The sequence below is a fragment of the Musa acuminata genome, chromosome BXJ1-11, assembly GCF_036884655.1.
Source record: "Musa acuminata AAA Group cultivar baxijiao chromosome BXJ1-11, Cavendish_Baxijiao_AAA, whole genome shotgun sequence".
Taxonomy (NCBI): Eukaryota; Viridiplantae; Streptophyta; class Magnoliopsida; order Zingiberales; family Musaceae; genus Musa; species Musa acuminata.
The window spans coordinates 1,846,459-1,868,046 of record NC_088337.1 but is presented as its reverse complement, the minus strand read 5'-3'; the positions used below and the strand labels follow the sequence as shown (position 1 = coordinate 1,868,046).

The 21,588-nt window shown below is 37.5% G+C and overlaps 1 protein-coding gene and 1 long non-coding RNA gene across 3 annotated transcripts; one reads left to right on the top strand and one right to left on the bottom strand.

The window, feature by feature from the left end:
• The first annotated feature begins 3,480 nt into the window (after window positions 1–3,480).
• Window positions 3,481–16,746, top strand: LOC135596807 (ABC transporter C family member 5-like). Of its 2 annotated transcripts, XM_065088969.1 has the most exons (12): window positions 3,481–4,015; window positions 4,101–6,356; window positions 6,434–6,754; window positions 6,828–6,914; window positions 7,656–8,315; window positions 8,413–8,577; window positions 10,000–10,294; window positions 10,511–10,725; window positions 14,558–14,863; window positions 14,949–15,012; window positions 15,469–15,708; window positions 16,249–16,746. In XM_065088969.1, the coding sequence occupies exons 2-12, from the start codon at window positions 4,314–4,316 to the stop codon at window positions 16,359–16,361; spliced, it is 4,509 nt and encodes a 1,502-aa protein (XP_064945041.1). In that variant the 5' UTR covers window positions 3,481–4,015; window positions 4,101–4,313; the 3' UTR covers window positions 16,362–16,746. The 2 variants fall into 2 exon arrangements, with proteins under 2 accessions (XP_064945041.1, XP_064945042.1); XM_065088970.1 differs by lacking the exons at window positions 14,949–15,012; window positions 15,469–15,708; window positions 16,249–16,746 and adding an exon at window positions 12,172–12,301 and having other exon boundaries at window positions 14,558–14,696.
• Window positions 16,747–17,696: 950 nt separating this feature from the next.
• On the bottom strand, window positions 17,697–21,498 carry LOC135596806 (uncharacterized). Its single transcript, XR_010481041.1, has 2 exons — window positions 21,105–21,498; window positions 17,697–18,361 (listed from the first exon to the last, which is right to left on the bottom strand). It is a non-coding gene; the product is annotated as an uncharacterized LOC135596806 (long non-coding RNA).
• Window positions 21,499–21,588: the final 90 nt, after the last annotated feature.

Here is a 21,588-nt window from a genome sequence, read left to right as displayed (position 1 = left end):
TGTGTCTCTATCAGTTATATATTGTGCTTACAGGGCTATAAGACAACATAGAGTCTCTTATATGGTCTCCAAAAAGATGCTTGACATGAAATCATCCTAACTTTCTCCTTTTTATATGCCTGCCGAACTTCTAAAGAAACATGATGATGTCAAAGATTGTCTCATAATCAATGTGAAGTAGTGATGCTATGAGAGGATCTTGCATTGTGTGTGCTTGATATGTTATTATTTTGGTCCATGCGCATACTTAAGTGAGAAGTATACTGTGCATGTATATTTATGCATGCCCCTTCGCTCCTTGACACATTTGACGTGACGTGTACATTCACTCGATGCCATTTACTCGCAAATACTTCAATACGAAGGAGAGGTTTTGTATGTGATGGGGCATATTTTGGTAACATGCCCTCCTATCACTATTTATAGTCACATCAACATCAAGGTCAAACGATGCTGACCGAGTATCATGCCATCCCGCAAGAGTCAGGACGGCACTGACCGAGTACAGCACCATCCCAGAAAGATCAGATCTGTGCAACCGAGTACAGCACCGTCCCACAAAGGTCGGGACGACGCTGCCCGAGTACTATACCATTTTGTAGGATTTAGGACGACGCCGACCAAATATAGTATCAAAAATCATAAATATGACATATACGACTGGCCCCCTAGGGGAAGGATAAAAACCCCTCGTGGGGACAGCAACGATGGCCGGTGATTTTTCACTCAGTTCTAACAAGATTTTCGGAGGGATCGAAATCAGGAGCCCCCTTTTCGACCCCGACCTGTGTGCAGGGACCGACGACAGAAGGGCAGTTGTTCCACCAAAGGGAGTTTCCCGACATTGAAGCTAGAGCCCTAGTCTGACCTCGCCAGACCACGTTCCTTGCTGACCGAACATCGACGTGGACGATCTTACGCACCCGGGACTGAACCGAGCCATGCTGACTTCCTCTGCCACGGTGTAAAGGATCATAGTTTTCATGATTATAGTTTTCAAAAAATAATCATATATAATTTAATCCCAGCCATAGAATCTTTTATGATTCATGTTGCATACAGATGGTGGGGAAAATAAAAATATTCTAAACGAGCAAAACTATGAGCTTTGAAAGTTCAATTTAGAAGTTTCTCATCCCAATTAATTAGTACAATGGTGATAAGTCTAAGGTTTGAATCTACCTGTCACCATCATATATGTTATTTGATGTAATAAATTTTTTTTATTTTTTAATAAAAAAAACTAATTAGAAGAAATTTTTTGACACAACATTATGTATGCATTATGATGATTTATTAATCAAGCAACAAAGGCGACAAAAACTTAGGGAATAAGAGAATACTCTTAAAATTACATGTAAATATGTTCATATGTATCCGGATTTAGGGAATGGAAGAATACTCTTAAAATTACATGTAAATATGTTATCCGGATTTATGGTTTCCTCTCATGTAATCAATGAGAATCCACTGGTTTAATGTCCTTAAATACTGTGTTTAGAAAGCTTAATCCAACTGAAAATTAATTAGGTCATTCTCAAATCAAAATCACGACACTATTTCTAAATAAGAAAAATTAATTGCATGATTAAGAATCTTGTTAATGTTCAAAGAACGCCAAAATCATGATAAGTTTTCTCATGTATCCATTACAAATACTTCTATTGGATATGCTATGTATCATTTCGTTCACAATACGTGTTTACGTAGCTAATACTTTATATGACTTTAGTGTCCGACTATAACCAGTGGTTGAGGTGTTACATCAGTCTGACTAATATCCAATTCATCCCACCGTCCGCTTTCATTAAATAGGTCAATTATTATGACCCAACAAATTTGTGTGCATGTGCACATTACAATACCCTCCTCCTATTGATTTTGACTCATATTTGACGTAGAAGAATCATGAAATATATTCTAAACTTTAATCAAGAAATATAAGAATACATATACATTATTAATGCACAAGAGACGACGGCCAGAGAGTTCAACAGGACACCTGTGGCGTCATGAGAAGGTGGCCGCCACCGTGTTGCAGGGTGGCGGTGCCTCAACACCCGACGCATTGCACCGACTCCGTCCTCGCGTGGAAGCCACGGTCGCAATCCATGGCTTTGTCCTCTACACGCTTTAAGTTCTTTCCATCACTGTGCTGATCTAATTCATGTCTCCGGTGGTTTCATCGGCATGAGTCGTCGGCATTAAATGAGTTCGTATGCTGACTCATCCTCAAGCCTCTTAATCTTTGGTAGTATCTATCTTACGGAGGATTTTTCTTTATTGTTTTTGGTCTTGATAGATGTTGGATCTTTTCTGCTTATCCCAAAAATTTATGGTTAGAAAATAACTAATCTATATTAATTCTAATGTCAATTAGTGTAAACAAAGAAAATATTATACAAATGTACGAGTTTGTTCGACATCGGGTCTCCTTCTCGGTTTTATCCTTTTAAAAGATTTGAACTTCAAAAAATATCTTTAAGGATAAGGGAGACCTTGCGGACTTATGAACCCTTGATTTTTATACTCCTCAATCAATATAAAATTAAATAATCTTATCAATAAGATTTAAAAAATAAATAAATTATCATTATTGTCGATGAATGCTGCCAAGAAAACGGATTGCATCATCCCATTATCACCTTAAAATGTTCTTTTAAAGAGAGAGATGCTCTCACAGTCACACTCCACCATGCATTATCATCTCCTTTCGTTCCAACCAACGCCACAAAGTTTAATTTGCGTGCATATGTAAAAATCATCTTTTTGACTTTTCAGAGTCTTTTATTTTTTTTTCTAGTTTTCGAAATATCTTTATTAGTCATTTATCTCTTTTTCTTCTTTTCTTTTTGTTCTTATTGATTCATCCATCCATACGGTCAACCGATCCAACGACAATAATGCCCGTAGCTGTAGCTGAAGTCCTTTTGACTTTTCCTAGGTGGTGGTGTTCTTCCTTGTCAAAACTCTCTACTAGAATCTTTTTTCCTATTATCTGAAATATTTTTATTAGTCATCTATTTTTTCATTGTGTCATAGTATTTATAACAAATATTATAATATAATATGTTATATAAAATTTCTAAAAATACTATATTTATAATGTAAACACAATACTCATTTTTTTCTTGAATTATATTATTTTTTTATTATTAAAAATATTATAAATATACTATATAAGAGAGGAGAGAAATAAGATCTGAAAATGAAAGATATTTTTGGGAAAAAATTAAAAAATTTTTTTTTTTTTTTGGAATTCGCTCAGATCTTTAAACCTTAAATATATTTTTAATGCCTGATTTCATAATAAACACATAACGGAAACATAAAAAAGATATGAGTCGAATCTAAAACTGTTCAACAGCATGACCAGAGGATATCTATCTATCCATCATAATAATGTGTTTGTCAATATCAGAATATAAATTATGGGGAGTTTGGCAATCATCCTCATGCTATTCTTGTGCAAAAGAGGAGCCCTGCCATTTTCTGTGTCCTACTCGTCGTCCTCCTCATCCTTGCATGCGGAAATAAAGCTTCACACACAAAGCTGTTGTCACCCCTCTCATGTATAATAATTAGTCCTGCAACATTGCATCAGCCGTAAAAGAGCAATCCGAGACAAAGTTGAGCACAGCCTCGCCTTCAACAACCATCTTTTAGACTCGCGATAGAGGTTTCCCGAAATCCACCCGCCTCACCCACCACTCGATCCGATGCATCCCCCACAGGCCAATGTCACTGCAAATCCCCCTCCCGTGTTACCCGTCTCCAGGGTGGCCTCGCGGTAGCATCATCCCACCGGTTTGGTGTAGGAAAGAGAGTAGGACGGAGGAGACGGCGATAGGAGAAGCCATTGGAATTTAGAGCACGAGAGCGCACCCCGTTGCCCTGCTCCGCCTCCCTGCACCTCTATCAGTCACTCACACCTCTCAAGATCACAGCTTTGGAATCATCGAACGAGAAAGAGAAAGGAGAGGGGGTGGAACGAGAAGGGAGCCCCGCGGACCAGGTCGGTAAAGATTGGATTGTTCGGGGTTTTCCTCTGGTTTTCGCTTGTCTGTTTGCGCATGATTTCCTTTCTTTTCCTTTGGTAGATGACCAGGAAGCCCCTTTTGTTGTCATGTGCAATGTGTCTTCTGCTGCTGTGCAACGGACGTCAATCTCTCTGCAACATGTCGCCGTTCCTTAGTTCTCCTCCTCTCTTTTAATCTCCGTACCATCGGTGGTGAAATGCCCGTAGCTGAAGTCTTCGCCTTGACCCCTTACCGTTCGAGATCTCTCATCAAAATCCAATCGTTTGTCGGGCTATGGGTTCGTTTTCCCTCAGCTCGTTCGGCGACCTCCCTTTTCCCGAGCAGGTCGCGGCGGCCACCCATGCATCGCTGCTTCTCTTCTTCTTGTTCTTTGCCTCTGCACGGCGAGTTTTCGCCTGCGCCATCCGCCGCATCCCGGCTCCCAAGGATGACGTCCAGAGCCCTCATCCCGTTCGTGGCGATTCTGGTTGCGATCGGTTTGTGATAGTCGGTTATTGGTTCAAGATCACAGCTTTCTGCTGCTTCTTCGTTTTCTTCCTTCAAGCGGCGGTCTTGGGGTATGAAACCGTGACCTTCCTTACAAGAGACGCTGAATCAAGGGATTACACTCTTCTCTACCTGCCTGCCGTGCAAGGATTGGCGTGGCTCGTCTTGGGTTCATCGGTATTCCACTGTAAATTGAAGGCATTGGCCAAGTTTCCATTCTTGATTAGGTTATGGTGGTTTATTTCATTCATCTTCTGTCTTTACATTGGTTACCTTGATACCAAAGGATTGATAACGAATTTGATTATCCTAAATTCACACATACTAGCAAATTATGCCTCGTCACCTGCCCTTGCCTTCCTTCTCGTTGCCTCAGTTCGGGGTGTCACATCTGTAGAACTTTATAGGGCCCATGGAGACCTCAGGGAACCATTGCTTGCCGGAGAAGAAGAAGCGGGCTGTCTTAGAGTCACACCTTACAGTGAGGCAGGTCTTTTCAGCATTGCAACTTTGTCCTGGCTTGACTCACTCTTGCTGCTGGGTGCAAAAAGGCCATTAGAGATACGGGATGTACCTTTGCTAGCCACAAAAGAACGATCAAAGACTTGTTACAAGATACTGAATTCAAATTGGGAGAGGTTGAAAGCTGAGTACCCTGAGAACCAGCCATCATTGGCATTGGCCATTTTTCGGTCATTCTGGAAAGAAGCTGCTTTCAATGCTATATTTGCTGGATTGTTCACTGCAGTTTCTTATGTTGGTCCATATCTGATAAGCTATTTTGTTGATTATTTGAGTGGCAACATAGCATTTCCTCATGAGGGTTACATTTTGGCCTCGATATTTTTTACTGCTAAGTTGATAGAGACTCTTACCACCCGACAGTGGTACCTAGGAGTAGATATATTGGGCATGCATGTTAGATCAGCCTTGACAGCAATGGTGTACAGAAAAGGGCTTAGGTTATCAAGCACATCCCGACAGAGCCATACAAGCGGTGAGATAGTAAACTACATGGCAGTTGATGTGCAGAGAATAGGTGATTATTCATGGTACCTCCATGATATATGGATGCTTCCACTACAAATCATTCTTGCTTTGGCAATCTTGTACAAAAATGTGGGCATTGCATCGGTTGCAACACTGGTGGCTACCATTGTCTCCATTATTGTTACAATTCCTCTCGCCAAGATACAAGAGGAGTATCAGGATAATTTAATGGCTGCCAAGGATGACAGAATGAGGAAGACCTCTGAATGTTTGAGGAACATGAGAATCCTAAAGCTGGAGGCTTGGGAAGACAGGTACCGCTTGAAATTAGAGGAGATGAGGAATGTGGAGTTCAAGTGGCTCCGAAAAGCCTTATATGCACAATCTGTTATAACCTTCATTTTCTGGGGGTCTCCTATATTTGTCTCAGTTGTAACCTTTGCTACTTCTATATTGTTGGGTGGTCATCTTACAGCAGGTGGTGTACTTTCAGCTTTAGCTACTTTTAGAATTCTTCAGGAGCCTCTTAGGAATTTTCCAGATTTGATTTCCATGATTGCTCAGACAAAGGTTTCTCTGGACCGGATATCTGGGTTCTTACAAGAGGAAGAGCTACAAGAAGATGCCACCATAGTAGTTCCTCGGGGCCTTACGAACAATGCTATTGAAATCAAGGATGGAGAATTTTGTTGGGACCCCTCATCTGCAACACCAACACTCTCTGGGATACAACTGAAAGTTGAAAAAGGCATGCGTATTGCAGTTTGTGGCATAGTTGGTTCTGGCAAGTCAAGTTTCCTGTCTTGTATTCTGGGTGAGATACCAAAAACTTCCGGAGAAGTAAGTAATACACCAAAGATTGACTTTATAGTGTAACTCTTTTCTAGGTCACTTTTGACTTGTCTCTCCTATTCCAGGTTCGGATAAGTGGCTCTGCAGCTTATGTCCCTCAGTCTGCTTGGATACAATCTGGAAATATAGAGGAAAACATTCTTTTCGGTAGCCCAATGGATAAGCCAAAATACAAAAGAGTTCTTCATGCTTGTTGTCTGAAAAAGGATTTGGAATTGTTATTGCATGGAGATCAAACCATCATTGGTGATAGAGGTATTAACCTGAGTGGTGGCCAGAAACAAAGAGTGCAGCTTGCTAGAGCACTTTATCAAGATGCAGACATTTATTTACTTGATGATCCTTTCAGTGCACTTGATGCTCACACAGGAAGTGAGCTATTTAAGGTTAGGATCCACAGCTCTTCCTCATTCGGTCCCTTCTAGCAACCTGACTCCCACAACTCATGTAATTTTGCAGGAATACATACTAAGTGCATTAGCTAGCAAGACTGTAATCTATGTTACTCATCAAGTGGAGTTTCTACCAGCTGCTGGCAAGATACTGGTATGACAAGCTTTAGATATGTTCTACTAAGTAATAACTCATTTTATGCATCTTCAATTTCAATTTATTGTTTCATAATATGAAAAAAAAAGTCCCTCTTTTACATTCTTATAAAGATCTTATGTTCTTGTTGGCTGTTATATAAGAAAGCTGCTGAAGAATTCTCTAACAGTTTAAATAAAATTGTCAATATCCCATCTGTCCTTTACCTACTTCATTCCCTAAACTTCAACCAACAAGATCCTCCATTTTTTTTAATCACCATCAACAGCCAAATCGTCCACATTATTGCCAATTTTCTTGCAGCTGTTTCCCAGTGCTTACAGCGTTATATAAACTTATTTTTTCTCCCCATTATTTGCTTCTAAGTTTCACAGCTGGTAACTAGTATTTGCTGTTATCAAGAATTGACAGCCAACAAGTTAAGTGGTGAAGTTGGTGTTTTGTTCCCATTTCTGGTTGTATGAAGTTAAAAAATGCATCAACCTTATTCGCATTGATATGCTGAATATTTGTTAAGAAGATTACTGCTGTGAGGTAAATGATTTTGTGAAAAAGGTTCTTTCTTGAAATTGATTGATCAACTGCCATTGCAAATTGATTGGAACTTATTTGCAATATAAATATTGATACTTGAGTTACTGAATGACCAATCTGAAAAAGGACAGCCTTGTAGGAGTTATTCAGGTCCATGTACGAAAATTTCACCATGTTATTCTTAGCTCATTTTAACTGCTGCAGGTCCTGAAAGATGGTCGGATAATCCAGGCTGGAAGATATGAAGAGCTTTTGCAGGCTGGAACTGACTTTAATGCTTTAGTTTCAGCTCACCATGAAGCAATTGAAACAATGGATATTTTAGAAGATTCAAGTGAACCCAATAGGAAAAGGTTAACATCAAGTCCAAGCAATATTGATCAAATGAAAAGTGAAGCACCGGAAGATGAACTGCCATCTGAGAGAAAAGCAATAAAAGAGAAAAAGAAAGTGAAACGTTTGAGAAAGAAACAGCTGGCTCAAGAAGAGGAACGTGAAAGAGGAAGAGTTAGCTTAAAAGTATACTTATCATATATGGCTGCGGCATATAGAGGAACATTAATACCATTAATTGTCCTTGCTCAGATTATGTTTCAGGTGCTCCAAATAGCAGGCAACTGGTGGATGGCATGGGCAAATCCTCAAACTAGAGGCGACAAACCAAAGACAAACAGTGTGGTTCTTTTAGTTGTCTATATGAGCCTTGCTTTTGGGAGTTCGCTGTTTGTTTTTATAAGATCTGTTCTTGTAGCTACATTTGGCCTAGCAGCTGCACAGAAGTTGTTTCTAAGGATGCTTAAAACTGTCTTTCGAGCACCAATGTCATTTTTTGATTCTACTCCAGCTGGGCGGATCCTGAACCGAGTAAGTAATAATATTTGGTGTTATTATTTAACATGTCTATCATGTGTTATTCTATATTTTTCAACATTGTTTATCATCTGAGTTTACAAATTATCAGGTCTCTGTGGATCAAAGTGTTGTGGATCTTGATATACCTTTCAGACTTGGTGGTTTTGCTTCAACAACGATACAACTTCTTGGTATAGTTGGTGTAATGACTAAAGTTACTTGGCAAGTTCTGTTTCTGTTTGTCCCCATGGCGATTGCTTGCTTATGGATGCAGGTAATTGATTTCTACAGATCTACTGTCTGACAGTATTATTGACAATTGTCTGGAAAATGATGCAATGATTGTCTTCTAGTCTATGTGTTTTGCCAATGGTCAGATAATATCTTTTTGGGAAGTCATGATAGGAACATACATTTGTATTTTTAGCAACTTATTATGGGATGGTTCGTGCCAAAACAAAAGCCTAGGAACTCAAGACAATAATCAGTTTTTGATGCAATGATAGTTCTTTTTTCTTGTGATGCTAAAAGGTCGGTACAAAAAGATCATTCTGATTTTGTATTCCATGGTGTCATATTGACTTTTTAGCTTTTAGATGCTAGATAACCAAAGCTTCGATAAAATGATTTTTTTATATTGTTTGTTACCTGGTAAGAATGTTTATCTCCAAGTACTTTCTTTTGGAATTATCATTTATTATGGCTAAATTAATTGGTAGTGTTTACAAAAGTGAAAAAGGGAATGGAGATATGTACTCCCAACGGATGGGTTCTAAACATTTCGGTTAATTGAGATTAATGTAGGCATTCTAAGAAAACAAATATTACAAAGCCTCAACCATTAGTCAAAGTATTTGTTACTCCTTATTGTAAAGCTGACAAAGTTGTATTTCACCTGTATATTCTTCTGTTTGAACTGTGGTAAAGTTACTCTTGTTACTCTTGTTATCAAACTGTGGTAAAGCTGACAAAGCTGACAAAGTTATTCTTGTTATCAAATTGAATGTGTTCTTTAAACAGGCATAGAATGAACAACATTCAGTACCACCCATACCTGTGATAATCTGAGAGGCACTGATTTTTTTTTTTTGCATTTATGATGGTTAGTTATTTGATTTTTGGTGGCATTCAAACCGGTCTATTGGAGATAATTTGATTAGCTTTGGTGTAAGATACCAATTTTTGAAAGCTTTTGAATGGAAACTGCAAGAATGTAGACTGAGGTGGTCTTTCTATGAGTTTCACTCTTGAGCTGTATAAATCATGTATAATTATGGTACTTAGGTTTAACATGCATTGTTCTCCCGTCTGTAAGAAGTGGGATATTTGCTATATACATATTTGGGATATACAAATATTCACATTTGTATATTTACCATATACATATCTGGAATATTGTTAAAGTACTTACATTCTTGGTAGATGCTTAGACAGTTTTAATGAAATTAGACTAGAATGAAAAATTTTGCATGAAGTACCAAAGTAAAAGAACTTTTAGCATGAACAAATGTGAATTTTAATTTCTGTCATGCCATTATTTTGGTTGATATCTGGAAGTGTAATTGCGACTTTCTACTGGATTTGAATTGTGTTGTTTGTATGATATGATGACGGATGGTAAACTTGTGGGTTATTCCTCAAGTACATGAATTCTTGTTGAATAAGTTTTAGCTGATAATTCTCACTACTTGTGCAGAAATATTACATGGCTTCATCGAGGGAGCTAGTCCGGATCGTTAGCATCCAAAAATCCCCGGTAATCCATCTTTTTGGGGAGTCAATTGCAGGAGCTGCTACTATTAGAGGCTTCCGTCAAGAAAAACGTTTTATGAAGAGGAACCTATACTTGCTTGATTGCTTTGCTCGTCCATTCTTCTGCAGTATTGCAGCAATTGAATGGCTTTGCTTGCGGATGGAATTGCTCTCAACTTTTGTATTCGCTTTCTGCATGGCTCTCCTTGTTAGCTTCCCACATGGATCTATCGATCCCAGTATGTATTCTGTGACTTCTAAATAATCTTCAGCATTCTGATAATTTGTAAATTCTTCCTGATACATGACTGAACCCTGATGAAACTTCAACACCAAAACCCCACACACCCCACCCCCCTTCCTTAATATTTAAAATGAAATGAGTTTTTGTTTTCATTTCACATGACTTGTTAGTGGAAAGTTCTATTTCCATGACATTTGCTTTGGTATTGAAGGTATGGCAGGTCTAGCTGTAACATATGGCTTAAATCTTAATGCCCGTTTGTCACGGTGGATATTGAGCTTTTGTAAACTCGAAAATAAAATTATTTCTATTGAACGCATACGTCAGTATTGCCAAATCCCAAGCGAAGCACCACCTGTTGTCAAGGATTGTCGCCCTACATCTTCATGGCCAGAGACTGGAAAACTTGAACTGATTGATCTCAAGGTGTGTATTCAGAACTCATTTCTGTTCTGCTATCTAACATAATTGTCAGGTTCATTACTACATTGATCACTAAGTACTTTCAGTATATACTGTTGTTTGGACCTTCTATCATGTGTTATCTTGACAGAGCTATAATTTGTTCCTGGAACATTTATTATCTGAGTATTAAGATTACTTCCCTTGTGTGGATTTTCACCCTGTTTAATTAAGTTCCCTAGGTTTATCATCAACTTGCTGATTTAATTCCTGGGCATTGATAACACACCTCACTTCTTTTCCATTTAAAATATCTTGTTTCCATCACTTCTAACCAGGACAACTGGCAGGGTAGTTATGCATGTGAAACATTTTATAATGAATCGCAAAACCATTTTCTTTAAGAGAACAGCAAGTCTTTCTGATGACTTTGCTAAATTCATGATCTTTCTTTCAAGTTTTCTCTTCCATATAACTAAATTGACGTCTGATAGAATTACCAGTTCCTATCAAATGCCACCTTATTTCAAGGGAAGAGGATCATTTTCAAGAGATATAAAGGGAAGAGGAGAAAAAGAAAGATTAGAGAGAAGTGACAAAAAAGAAGAAGACTTACAATTGTACTTACAGAATAAACTTCAAGACAATGTCCGGGGGGCTACAATTATTATATATAGATAACCTGAACTAGTCTTGTCTAATATATTCAAAACTAAAAATATATAAAATAGTTATATATTCCTTTATTGGGATGCTGGAATACCCTTACCTGCTGGGACAAGCTTCTGTGGATGCACTATGTTATAAAGTTATTGATATGGCATGACTGGCTCCTCTTATAGCCGTCCAAACCCAATAAGTAGCTATAGTCTGGATGCTTCCATGTAGTTACACTCTTAGCATGGCCGGCCTTGGCTCCCCTTTGATTGACACTTGAGTGGCTGATGGATGCCTTTTAATGCTGGTGACAATAGACCAACTGCAATAATTAGTTCATAGTAACAATATGTTTGTTGACAGAGCAATTCTATAGAAAAATCTGAAGGTATAGAAGTCAATGGTGACCCATGCAAACTAGATAAACATCAACTTGTGGGTATGTGTGCTAGTCTTCGTCTAGTCTTGGTAATGAAGTAAATTTAGATATGATAATGTGGATCACCAGGGTGTCTGTCACCATGGGATGGGGAAATAATGAAAAATTCTGAGGTAAGAAAATGCAACTAGTCATGCAATATGAACTTCTGGATTGTAGAAATGCGCACTTACAAACTTAATGCATTCCTACAAGAACTTATGCAACCACATGGGCACATGATCATCAATCTGTGAACCTTAATATAAAATGAAGTTCTTGGCATTTTATCTGTCTCGTCTACTGACTGGATGACCAGCAAATTATTAACATGCTATTTTATTTGTTAGAGAGCTAGAATGTATTCCTTTAACTTAAAGTAATTCATTTCTTAGGTTGTTGGTGCTCTTCAGCCTTCCTTGCAGTTGGAAGAATATCTTATGAAGGGTTACTCAAGTTGTATCATTTTGGATCTCGTTCATAAGTGCTATAACTTAAAGCAAATTCATTATGGCCACATCTGATGTATTACATCGTTAGCATATCCACTCTTATTTCCCGTTGTTTACTTTAATCATACATTCTGATTTCCCTTAATGTGAACTTTGTTAGTGATCTTTATTATTGTTATTAGATATATTGTTTCTAGTTATAGGCCAATGTTTGTTGCCAATATATCGTGATGGCTAGATTTTAAGAGCACTTACTGAAAATTTGATTTTGAGTTTGTTCTGTAAAGTATCTTTAATAGGATTATAATAGGCAACTAGGCATTTTGACCATTGAGATATGTCCAATGGACATTTTGTTAAAAATTTGAACATATACCAGTAGCAGTGCTTGTGAGTACATAGTTAATTCTAGCTTATAAGAGCAGAAGAAGAACAAACATGGGATTATATGTCACAATTAACTTGAACTACTACAATATCTTCCATCTCTAGGTCCTCAAATTAGTCTAACATGTTTGCTAGTGGGTGTCACCCACCTTAGAACATTTCTGTTAATAAAAGTATGTTCATGTCAAACTATAAAACTACTGCACTCGATCTTTCTTTCATATTTTTTTTTATTTGACTTGTGTTATTCTCATCTTTTTATGTTCTGTTAGTTTTCAGATAAATAAGGTGCATTGACATGTTATGTCACATGGGCCATATGCTTTCTCTCTCTGATTGATGGAAATCACATTGTTACTGAAATATTTTTGGCAATTTATCCAGAACGACCGTACTTTATGGGCTTTTACCTAGGAGTGTGCCACTTTTCAGAATTTACTTGGGATGCTTTAAGAAGATGAAAGGACAAGTATCCCCTGTCCTTTAAGGATTATTATATTGTTCAACCCAAATTCGACTTAAAAACTCCTAAAGTACCCTAAAGAACTAACAAAATCACTATTTACATTATATTTGTCTATTATATTTAAGATTAAAGTAAGTTGGACAAACTTTATAGTATTACATTTATAAATGAATTGAGTTATAATTGATTGCAGAATCAATCTGAAAATGTATCAAATTCATCCTAAAAAATATCCTAGAATCACTTAAACTTAGAAAAACCAATTGAATCATTATGTATCCCATAATTGGCTACCATGTTAAAAAAGTGAGGTGAGTTGGATGAACTTTATAGTATTTCACTTGTAAATGAACTATGGTACACTCGATTATAATATCAAGATGAAAGAAAATTATGTTACATTGGATTCTGTATTGTGTTTCATTTATGGGGGTAACACCATAATGTTTGTTCAACCCATCTCAAACTTTAGCCCTTGAGGGAAAAATGATATATATTTTAACTCTCTTCTAACTTCAACCATTGATTTTTTTTTATTGATTTTAGGAACTTTTATAGTTTAATTTGGTACATGTTTGTCTTGATTCTGCAATTGAATATAGCATAGTTCATTTATGAGTGCAATACCATAAAGCTTGTCCAACTCGCATGATATAAATAATACGTAAACTTTCACGATTGAAATATCATTTGGTTTTCTATTTTTTATAATTCTAGGGATTTATTTTAAGTTTAATTTGGAAGAAGATAAACCAATTCGGTTCATTTGAAGGTTTAGTATATCAATTCAGTGGCACTTTAGATATTTGAGAAGATTGGAGCATCCCAACTAAATTCTGAAGTGGAGGCTCCTAGGTAACAACCCATAAATTGGGGTTCTACTGGGTAAATCACCCAATATTTTCCTGCACTATAGGTGAGTGCTTTTATGCTTATGTTGGCAATAAAGTTCTGCAAGGTTCTCTCTCTCTTGTAGAGGGTTGTAAAATTGCACCGTTATCGAAATAATTTCCTCCCCAAGTAAGTAATGCTTTAATGCATATATTGCAACAAAAAATTGCAGGGTGCTATAGTTTAGCACTATAAGATACTAAACCTAAGCTCTCAAAATTTAAATCCATACATTATTTGCTATAATATCAATGTGCAAGTTCCTAAATGCATAAGGCATCCTTGATCATCATGAAAGATTGTAACAATTGTTTGGTAATGTAAGTTCTTAATGTTATGATCTTTCCATGTAGACTAAATTTTATCATCCAAGTTGTGCCGCTCAACCAATTGTGCAAACCAGACTTGGAAAATCACTTCTGCATAGACATAGAGCATATATTATCTTGAGAATAATTCACTTATTTTCAGCCAGAAATGTTGATGATATATTTAGAAGTTTCTCTTGCTTTAAATACTGGATATTGTTTTCACTGACAGATACGGTAACAACTGACTTGATTTTTCTCTTAAATAACAAAAAAGGTGCGTTATAAAGACACCTTACCTATGGTCCTTCATGGTATAACCTGTGCATTTCCTGGCGGGAAAAAGATTGGAATTGTTGGGCGCACTGGAAGTGGTAAATCTACCATGATACAGGCACTGTTCCGTTTAATTGAACCTGCAGAAGGCAAAATCATCATTGACAACATAGACATTTCTACCATTGGCCTCCATGATCTTCGTTCTCGACTTAGCATCATTCCTCAAGATCCCACTTTGTTTGAGGGTACAATCAGGGTTAATCTTGATCCCCTTGAAGAGCATTCTGATGATGAAATCTGGCAGGTAAACTAATCCAGGATCCTGAAACTCCTTGTGCACTTATTTCTCTTGACATTGTACTATGTTCTGAAACTTTTTCCCTCTTCAGGCACTTGAAAAATGTCAGCTTGGAGAGGTGATCCGGTCTAAGCCACAAAAGCTAGATGCTCCAGGTATGTTGCCTGTTCATGTGCCCAAAGGCTGTTGAGCAGTTTCTATCGGTAAATACTAGGGTTGCAAACGAAATTTTCTGGATTGTCAGCTCAAATGAAGATGAAAATAGTATTTCTTCTCAACTATACAAATTTTATCAGGTTTCTTATATGCAGGAGCATCTTTGAGAGGCTTGACCCACAGATAGGTTTTACTACAGAGACCACAAGATACATAGATAATAGATTAACATATTTATTTATTATGATATCCCTCATTTATTTTAATTACATGGGCTTGTTTATGATGAATTTCTAGGTAAAACTTTCCAATGAAAAGTAAATTCTCAAAAGCTTTCTATGTGTGATTCTTACTCTGTGATGTGCAACTAGAAAAGACTGCATATGTGTTTATTAGCTTCAGTCTGCTAGCTCCAAATTATAATTGGCTAATAACTGTCACTTTGACCTCTCCAGTTCTGGAGAGTGGAGACAACTGGAGTGTTGGACAACGCCAACTTGTTTCGTTGGGCAGGGCTTTGCTGAAGCAGGCTCGAATATTGGTTCTTGATGAGGCAACAGCCTCGGTTGACACAGCTACAGATAACCTTATTCAGAAGATTATCCGAAGAGAATTTGAGGATTGTACAGTCTGCACCATCGCACACCGTATCCCTACTGTTATTGACAGTGACCTGGTTTTGGTGCTTAGCGATGGTAAGTTGTTTATCGAACCAAACTCCTAATGAAAAATGGAATTAAATTACTAATTTACGAATTTATTAGTTGACTTTTTGTTCGATAGTTCTTTAGCGCAAAAAAAAAGGAGAAAGCATAAAAGATACCTTCTTTCTCGTTTATTTTCTCAAAAACTTTTGCTGGTTTCTTTCATAGTTTTCCTTTGAGAAATACTGCAGTGTTATTTAGAACTATACATTTGTTGTAGTTTTATCAACATTGTATGGAATCAAAAAGAGAATAAAGTAGTTCACAGTAGGTTCTCATATAGCATATCTTCATCTGCCCATCCCCTTTGCTTATTAATGACATGATAAATATAGATATTTCTTGTCTCTTTGCATGTGGTTAATACTTTCAACCAATCTACAAATTTGATAACCTACAACACAAGCAAATAATTGGAACCTTAAAAGCTCCTAATCTGTTCATTATATTTCTGCAAGATAGGTTGTCAACTTCGATGTAGATTTCCAACTGTTGGACTCATCTTACTTTATTATAATTGATGCATCTCAGGTAGAATCACCGAATTTGATAGTCCACACCGGTTGTTGGAAGACAAGTCTTCGATGTTTCTCAGGCTAGTTTCCGAGTACTCTACAAGATCTAGCAGTATGTCAGATGCTTGAGTATATGGGGCTATGGACGAAGGTAGAAGGCAAGGACTCATGTTCTAACTGATGACACTGTTCCACTGCATCCGTGGAGATCAATATCACAGGTAGTTTTCTAACCAATACGAGGAAAATGATGAAAACATACTGACGGCTGGGATAATCTCGTTTAAGAACTACAAACTCAGAGTTGGGACACACTTGCTGTATAACGGAGCTCAAGAAATTGGCCACAATTTTCTGTTGAGGTACAAGAATAAGGCATTTTTTGATATCATGTTTGAAGTGTTATCCTCATTTCTCATTCCCCGGTAAGGCTAGAATCTATCTGTAACGTGAACTCCGTTCTGTACCAATAAATCAAAGTCATCTCAATGAAGAAATAATTGTTCTCGGCTAACAGTGTTGCTTGCTACCCTTTCAGCATGCAGCTTCAGTTATTTGTTCTTCTGCTTTCCACTTAAAATTTCAATTCCACAAGGTGTATCAGCCACCTACTTTCGACCTTCAGATTCGGAAACTGACTATGTTCTTGTGAAATTGTTTTGTTTGGTTTTCAAGGTGCTGTTTTTTGTGTTTTATTTGAAGGTTAAAAACATGTTTTTTGTTTCATGTACCCCTCGAGGCTCATCCCATTTTCTTCTCTCTTTAAGATTCGCGGAAAAAATATTTTGCTTCTGATAAAGGCACATAATGACACTCGATTTGGATCCCTTCATTGTATTCCGTCACAATCAAACTCATCTCTCTCCGTTTACATTCTTTCCCTACTGGTTGTAGCTATCTATTGTCAAGAACTGTCAACTGACACTGCAACCAAAACAAGCACTGGCATGTACTCTCAGGTTCCATGTTCTTAATTCTTCAGGTCTCCTGTGAGTTTCCATCTCGAATGGAACTTTGAGCCTTCGGATGCGATTGTAATCTCTCAAGAGAACTAGCTGGACTCCCCTTCGGGACTTCGAATAAGCCATAACATGTCAAGATGAATCGAATGAAATGTACACACTTTAAATGACTGCCTTTGCGTTTTCGTTCTGAATCGGTGAGATGTTAACGATGGCGAAGGTAGCTGCTGAAAGCCTCTTAGTCTGAAGCAAACTCCAATAAAATGACACCGAAAAATTTATTTGTGGGAAGAAGACGAAGCTTCTTTGGATCCCAAACAGGACGACGTATCTGTTAGGCTTACAGAAACAAGAGCAAGCCCAAATAAAATCCAATGTAGATTAGTCTGGTAAATATAAGAAAGCTACAAAATATTACAAGCTTCAACTAAGATCTGGCTCAAAGCAGATTGCAGGAAACTTCAAACCACATTATACACACATAATATTTGATAATACCAGCTAAAGACGATATAATATTTTATTGCAAAAAAAGTTGTTCCATTGTAGCAAATATATTGAACATGAACCTCAGCACTGACAGATAATAACTCAACAAAATTCACCTACTTTGAAACGGCACAAGACATTAGAGCATTGCAGAAAGTCTGCTTGCCATTGGCCATATTCATGAAGATAAAGAGTTTTCGAGCCAGATAGTGGAGATAAGCCTTTCGAGACAATAAGATGATTCAACACAACATATATATGTAACACCAATGCAAAGGCCGCCATCCGAAAGATTGATCGGAAGCATTAAAATACCAGAGAACCTCTTTAGAAAATTGCTGGTTTGACGGTATCAATAGCTTCAGTAGTGGTTCTTAATTTACTAGACCGATACCACCCTCTTTCTCAGCATCAGGAACATTGCTGTAGCAATAGAGGTCCAACTCCAATCCTCTTTCCTCGACATGGTCATTGGAGGCCACCTGTTAATCCTCACATAGTGATCCCAGATTCGTGCCTCGCCTATATAGCTGGTGATGATTATGTGCATTCATGACCTCCCCATACTTTATCATCAGGATCTGCTTCCTGAGAACCATTTGGCTGGAAGTAGCTGTGGATTGGAGGGCCAGTACCCATCGATGAAGGATCAAGGTTCTGCCAATATTCTGGAGCAGTCTGTTGATTGAAGATGTCAAAAGATGGGGAAGAGGAAAGATAAACACAAGTAAAAACAGTTCAAATAATTATTTCAAGTAAATGAAACATCGTCCTTCGCATCACTTTCTTGACATGCTATCAAAGGCTATGTGCTTGATGTTTTCAAAATCTTGACATATTCCAATTCTACATGTAATCATAAGAAAACATTAGCTTTAAAACACTTCATTATTAGTTTATAGTGAGTCAATAAAACCCTCCGATTCATCAGGCTAAAACATTCTGCTTTGGGTAGAAATTATTGATCTCATGACCTCCAAATTTGACCCTAGCCCGATTAAGTTCTACACTAAACATTTATCCATTCAGAGGCAATGATGCTCAGATGTCCCCGTAGGAAAGAATAATAATCATAATAATAAATATTATAATAATAACTTAGTTGATCAATAAATTCAATACACAAATGAGCAGAGAACTTATACATGTTAGATATTGGCTATCTGCCAACCAAACATTCAATATCTGAACTTTCGACCACCAATGAGAAGAAAAGTATATGAATATTCAAGATCATGGCTTTGGCAAAACAAATTAACTGGATTTGCAAAAATAAGAAAGAATGTTTGAGGTGAGAGCACTAGTTACTCCAGCACTTCACCATGTAGAAGTGCATACCCACTAAAAATGAAATTCCCAAACATGATCACAAAGGTCCTCCTCCGCGATGCGAGTCCGAAAAGAATAAGTGATAATGAAGTGTTAGAATGTAGTGTAATATAGAACAACACACACGTTCACATGCAAATGAGGTGATCATTGGAACTGGCATAAACATGTCTGAACTCAACAGCAATGAACTCGGTAGAAGATATCGTATAAAATGATATAATAATGTGGCCTTGTCTAATATACAAGAATATGGAAAACCGAAGATAGCAGATACAATTAATTTACTTTGTGGAGACTAATTTTTATACTAATCAAGCAAACACAAATACACAAAGTGACGTCAAAACAAGCTACTAACTACTAAGATTAGTCTTTTAGAAATATCTGTCCCTTGACAGAAACTCATTAGCAGCAGACAATCTGAAAATAAAGTCAGAGCCATATCATGATTAGATATGGCCTAGAACAGTTAGATTGGTTTTTGACTTCATATACTTTACATGCCTTGAAATTAAGATTACAATTTCCAATGGTGGGAAGATGAGGACTAAGATGCGCTCTTGTTGACCTTACACCATGGGTTTTGTCCACATTAGATGCATGGTAAAATATCAGTGAAATTAAAAGGATTTTGATATCTAGGCACTTCAAATGCATTGGAGTTCAATAGTGTTGATCTCATAATAAAAGCAGCTGGAAATCCTACCCTTCTTTAGTATCTTTACAGATTCTCTTTTTTTAGTATACATATTGGTCCATGTGTATAAATAATTACATTTCAGGTACTAAAAAAGGTGGAAGCAAAATCAATTTCAGTTTATTATACAATTTAAACAGATCCAACAGTTGAAACTTCTGTTGAAATTTTAAAATCTCTTTAAGATTATCAAAACAGAAAAAAGGCCCTAAAACTAAATTTCCAAAAGAATGTGTTATATTTAAAGGAAAAGATACAGCAAACCTTGCAACTTTCTGTTTGCTTTCAATGTTAATGTGGGACGCATATGCCAATGATATCGATTTAGCATCATGTTCGTTATTGATTTAAACAGAACATGCATATACATCCAACACACTCTCTCAGACCTTTCAGGTAATGGCCATTCAGCTATATTTCTTCATCTTCAGATAGCTTTAAACTGTTCATCGTTTGTTCCGGAGGGTTAGATCATCTGAAACACCCCATCAAAATTTTGAAATCATTTGCTTAACTGAAAACTAAAGTGGTTAGATGAAGATGGAGTCTACTGATGGATGGTTCAGTGAGGGAGATTGCATGCTCATTTCTGAAGTCACACAAAATATTCACAGCCACAGTTATCGCATAAATGGTTGGATATGGATCATGTCATCATGGTTTAGTTATGTATAAGTTTTACTCTTCAGTCCTATATTAGAAACAATTTTAGATCAAGACAATTTAAGGTATACAATAAAAAAGATAATTGAAGTAATTACTGTACCAACTATATCATATATCTGGCAGAAATTTCTTATAAAACATACAAAAAGATGTACATAGGTGAATCCCTAATCCACATTAAACGTCTCATACCACAAGTTTATCTTAACTCTAATCAGCCACATCAAAATTTTATATCAAAGAACAGAGGTGACGAATATTTTGTTATTTGTGCACACTATATTCAATCTAAAGGCTATCCCTTACTCTTTTTGCATCCATGATGGACATAGAATAGACTGCTAGTCTTGACGCTATGTGCCTTCCCTTTAAACAACTCCTCATACTAACACAGGACCAAACAGTAGTAATTTTATTGAAAAGAAACCTGGCGATAACACAGAAGAGAGTGTCACTTCAAAGAAGAAGTTACAGCTAAAAAAAAAAGAAAAAGAGAATTGCATGAGAAGAAAAGGAAGCCAAGTCTATGAATTAGAACTTATGCAGAGCCAGACAATAATCTCATGAATCCCCTTCAGTTAGTGGAGCAAAGAGACGGAATTTCTCATGGAATCATATTGCAATACTTCGAATCCCCCCGAGTTACATTAACGAAGGATTCAAGAACTGAGTTCACGTCAGAAGACAAGAGAAAGGAGTACGCTTTGGCGTAAATAAAAACCAAACCTTTTGGGCCCAGAGAAAGTCGCTGGCGGCGATCTCGTGCCATCTGAGAGAAACCAGAGTGCGCCGTGCCACGCTGCAAGCGTCAGAGGACTCGAGTATTTTCATCATTATATCCGGCCCTAGCGCCACCGGGGGATCCATCGTCGCTCCCATCGCCTCCTCCTTCTCACCGTCACTTGCCGTCTCCTCACTCGAGTATCCCTTTCCATTGATTCCACTCCGGGTCCGCCGTTGGGCTCCGGCCTAGCGTGCCGCCTTTTGTTCCTCATAAAGCTGCTTCCGTCTCTCCCGATTGCTGCCAATGACCGCTCAACGGAGAGGGCCGACGAGGCAAAGGCGCACGAAGAAGTAGGGGTACAAGGTATTCGGCGGACACCGAGCACGGCCTTCCAGAGACGCGGGCCACCGCGAGGGTAAGATAGTGATTTCACGAATAAAGAACGTTGTTGATCTTTGCCACGTTGGCACAAGCGCGGACTAACAT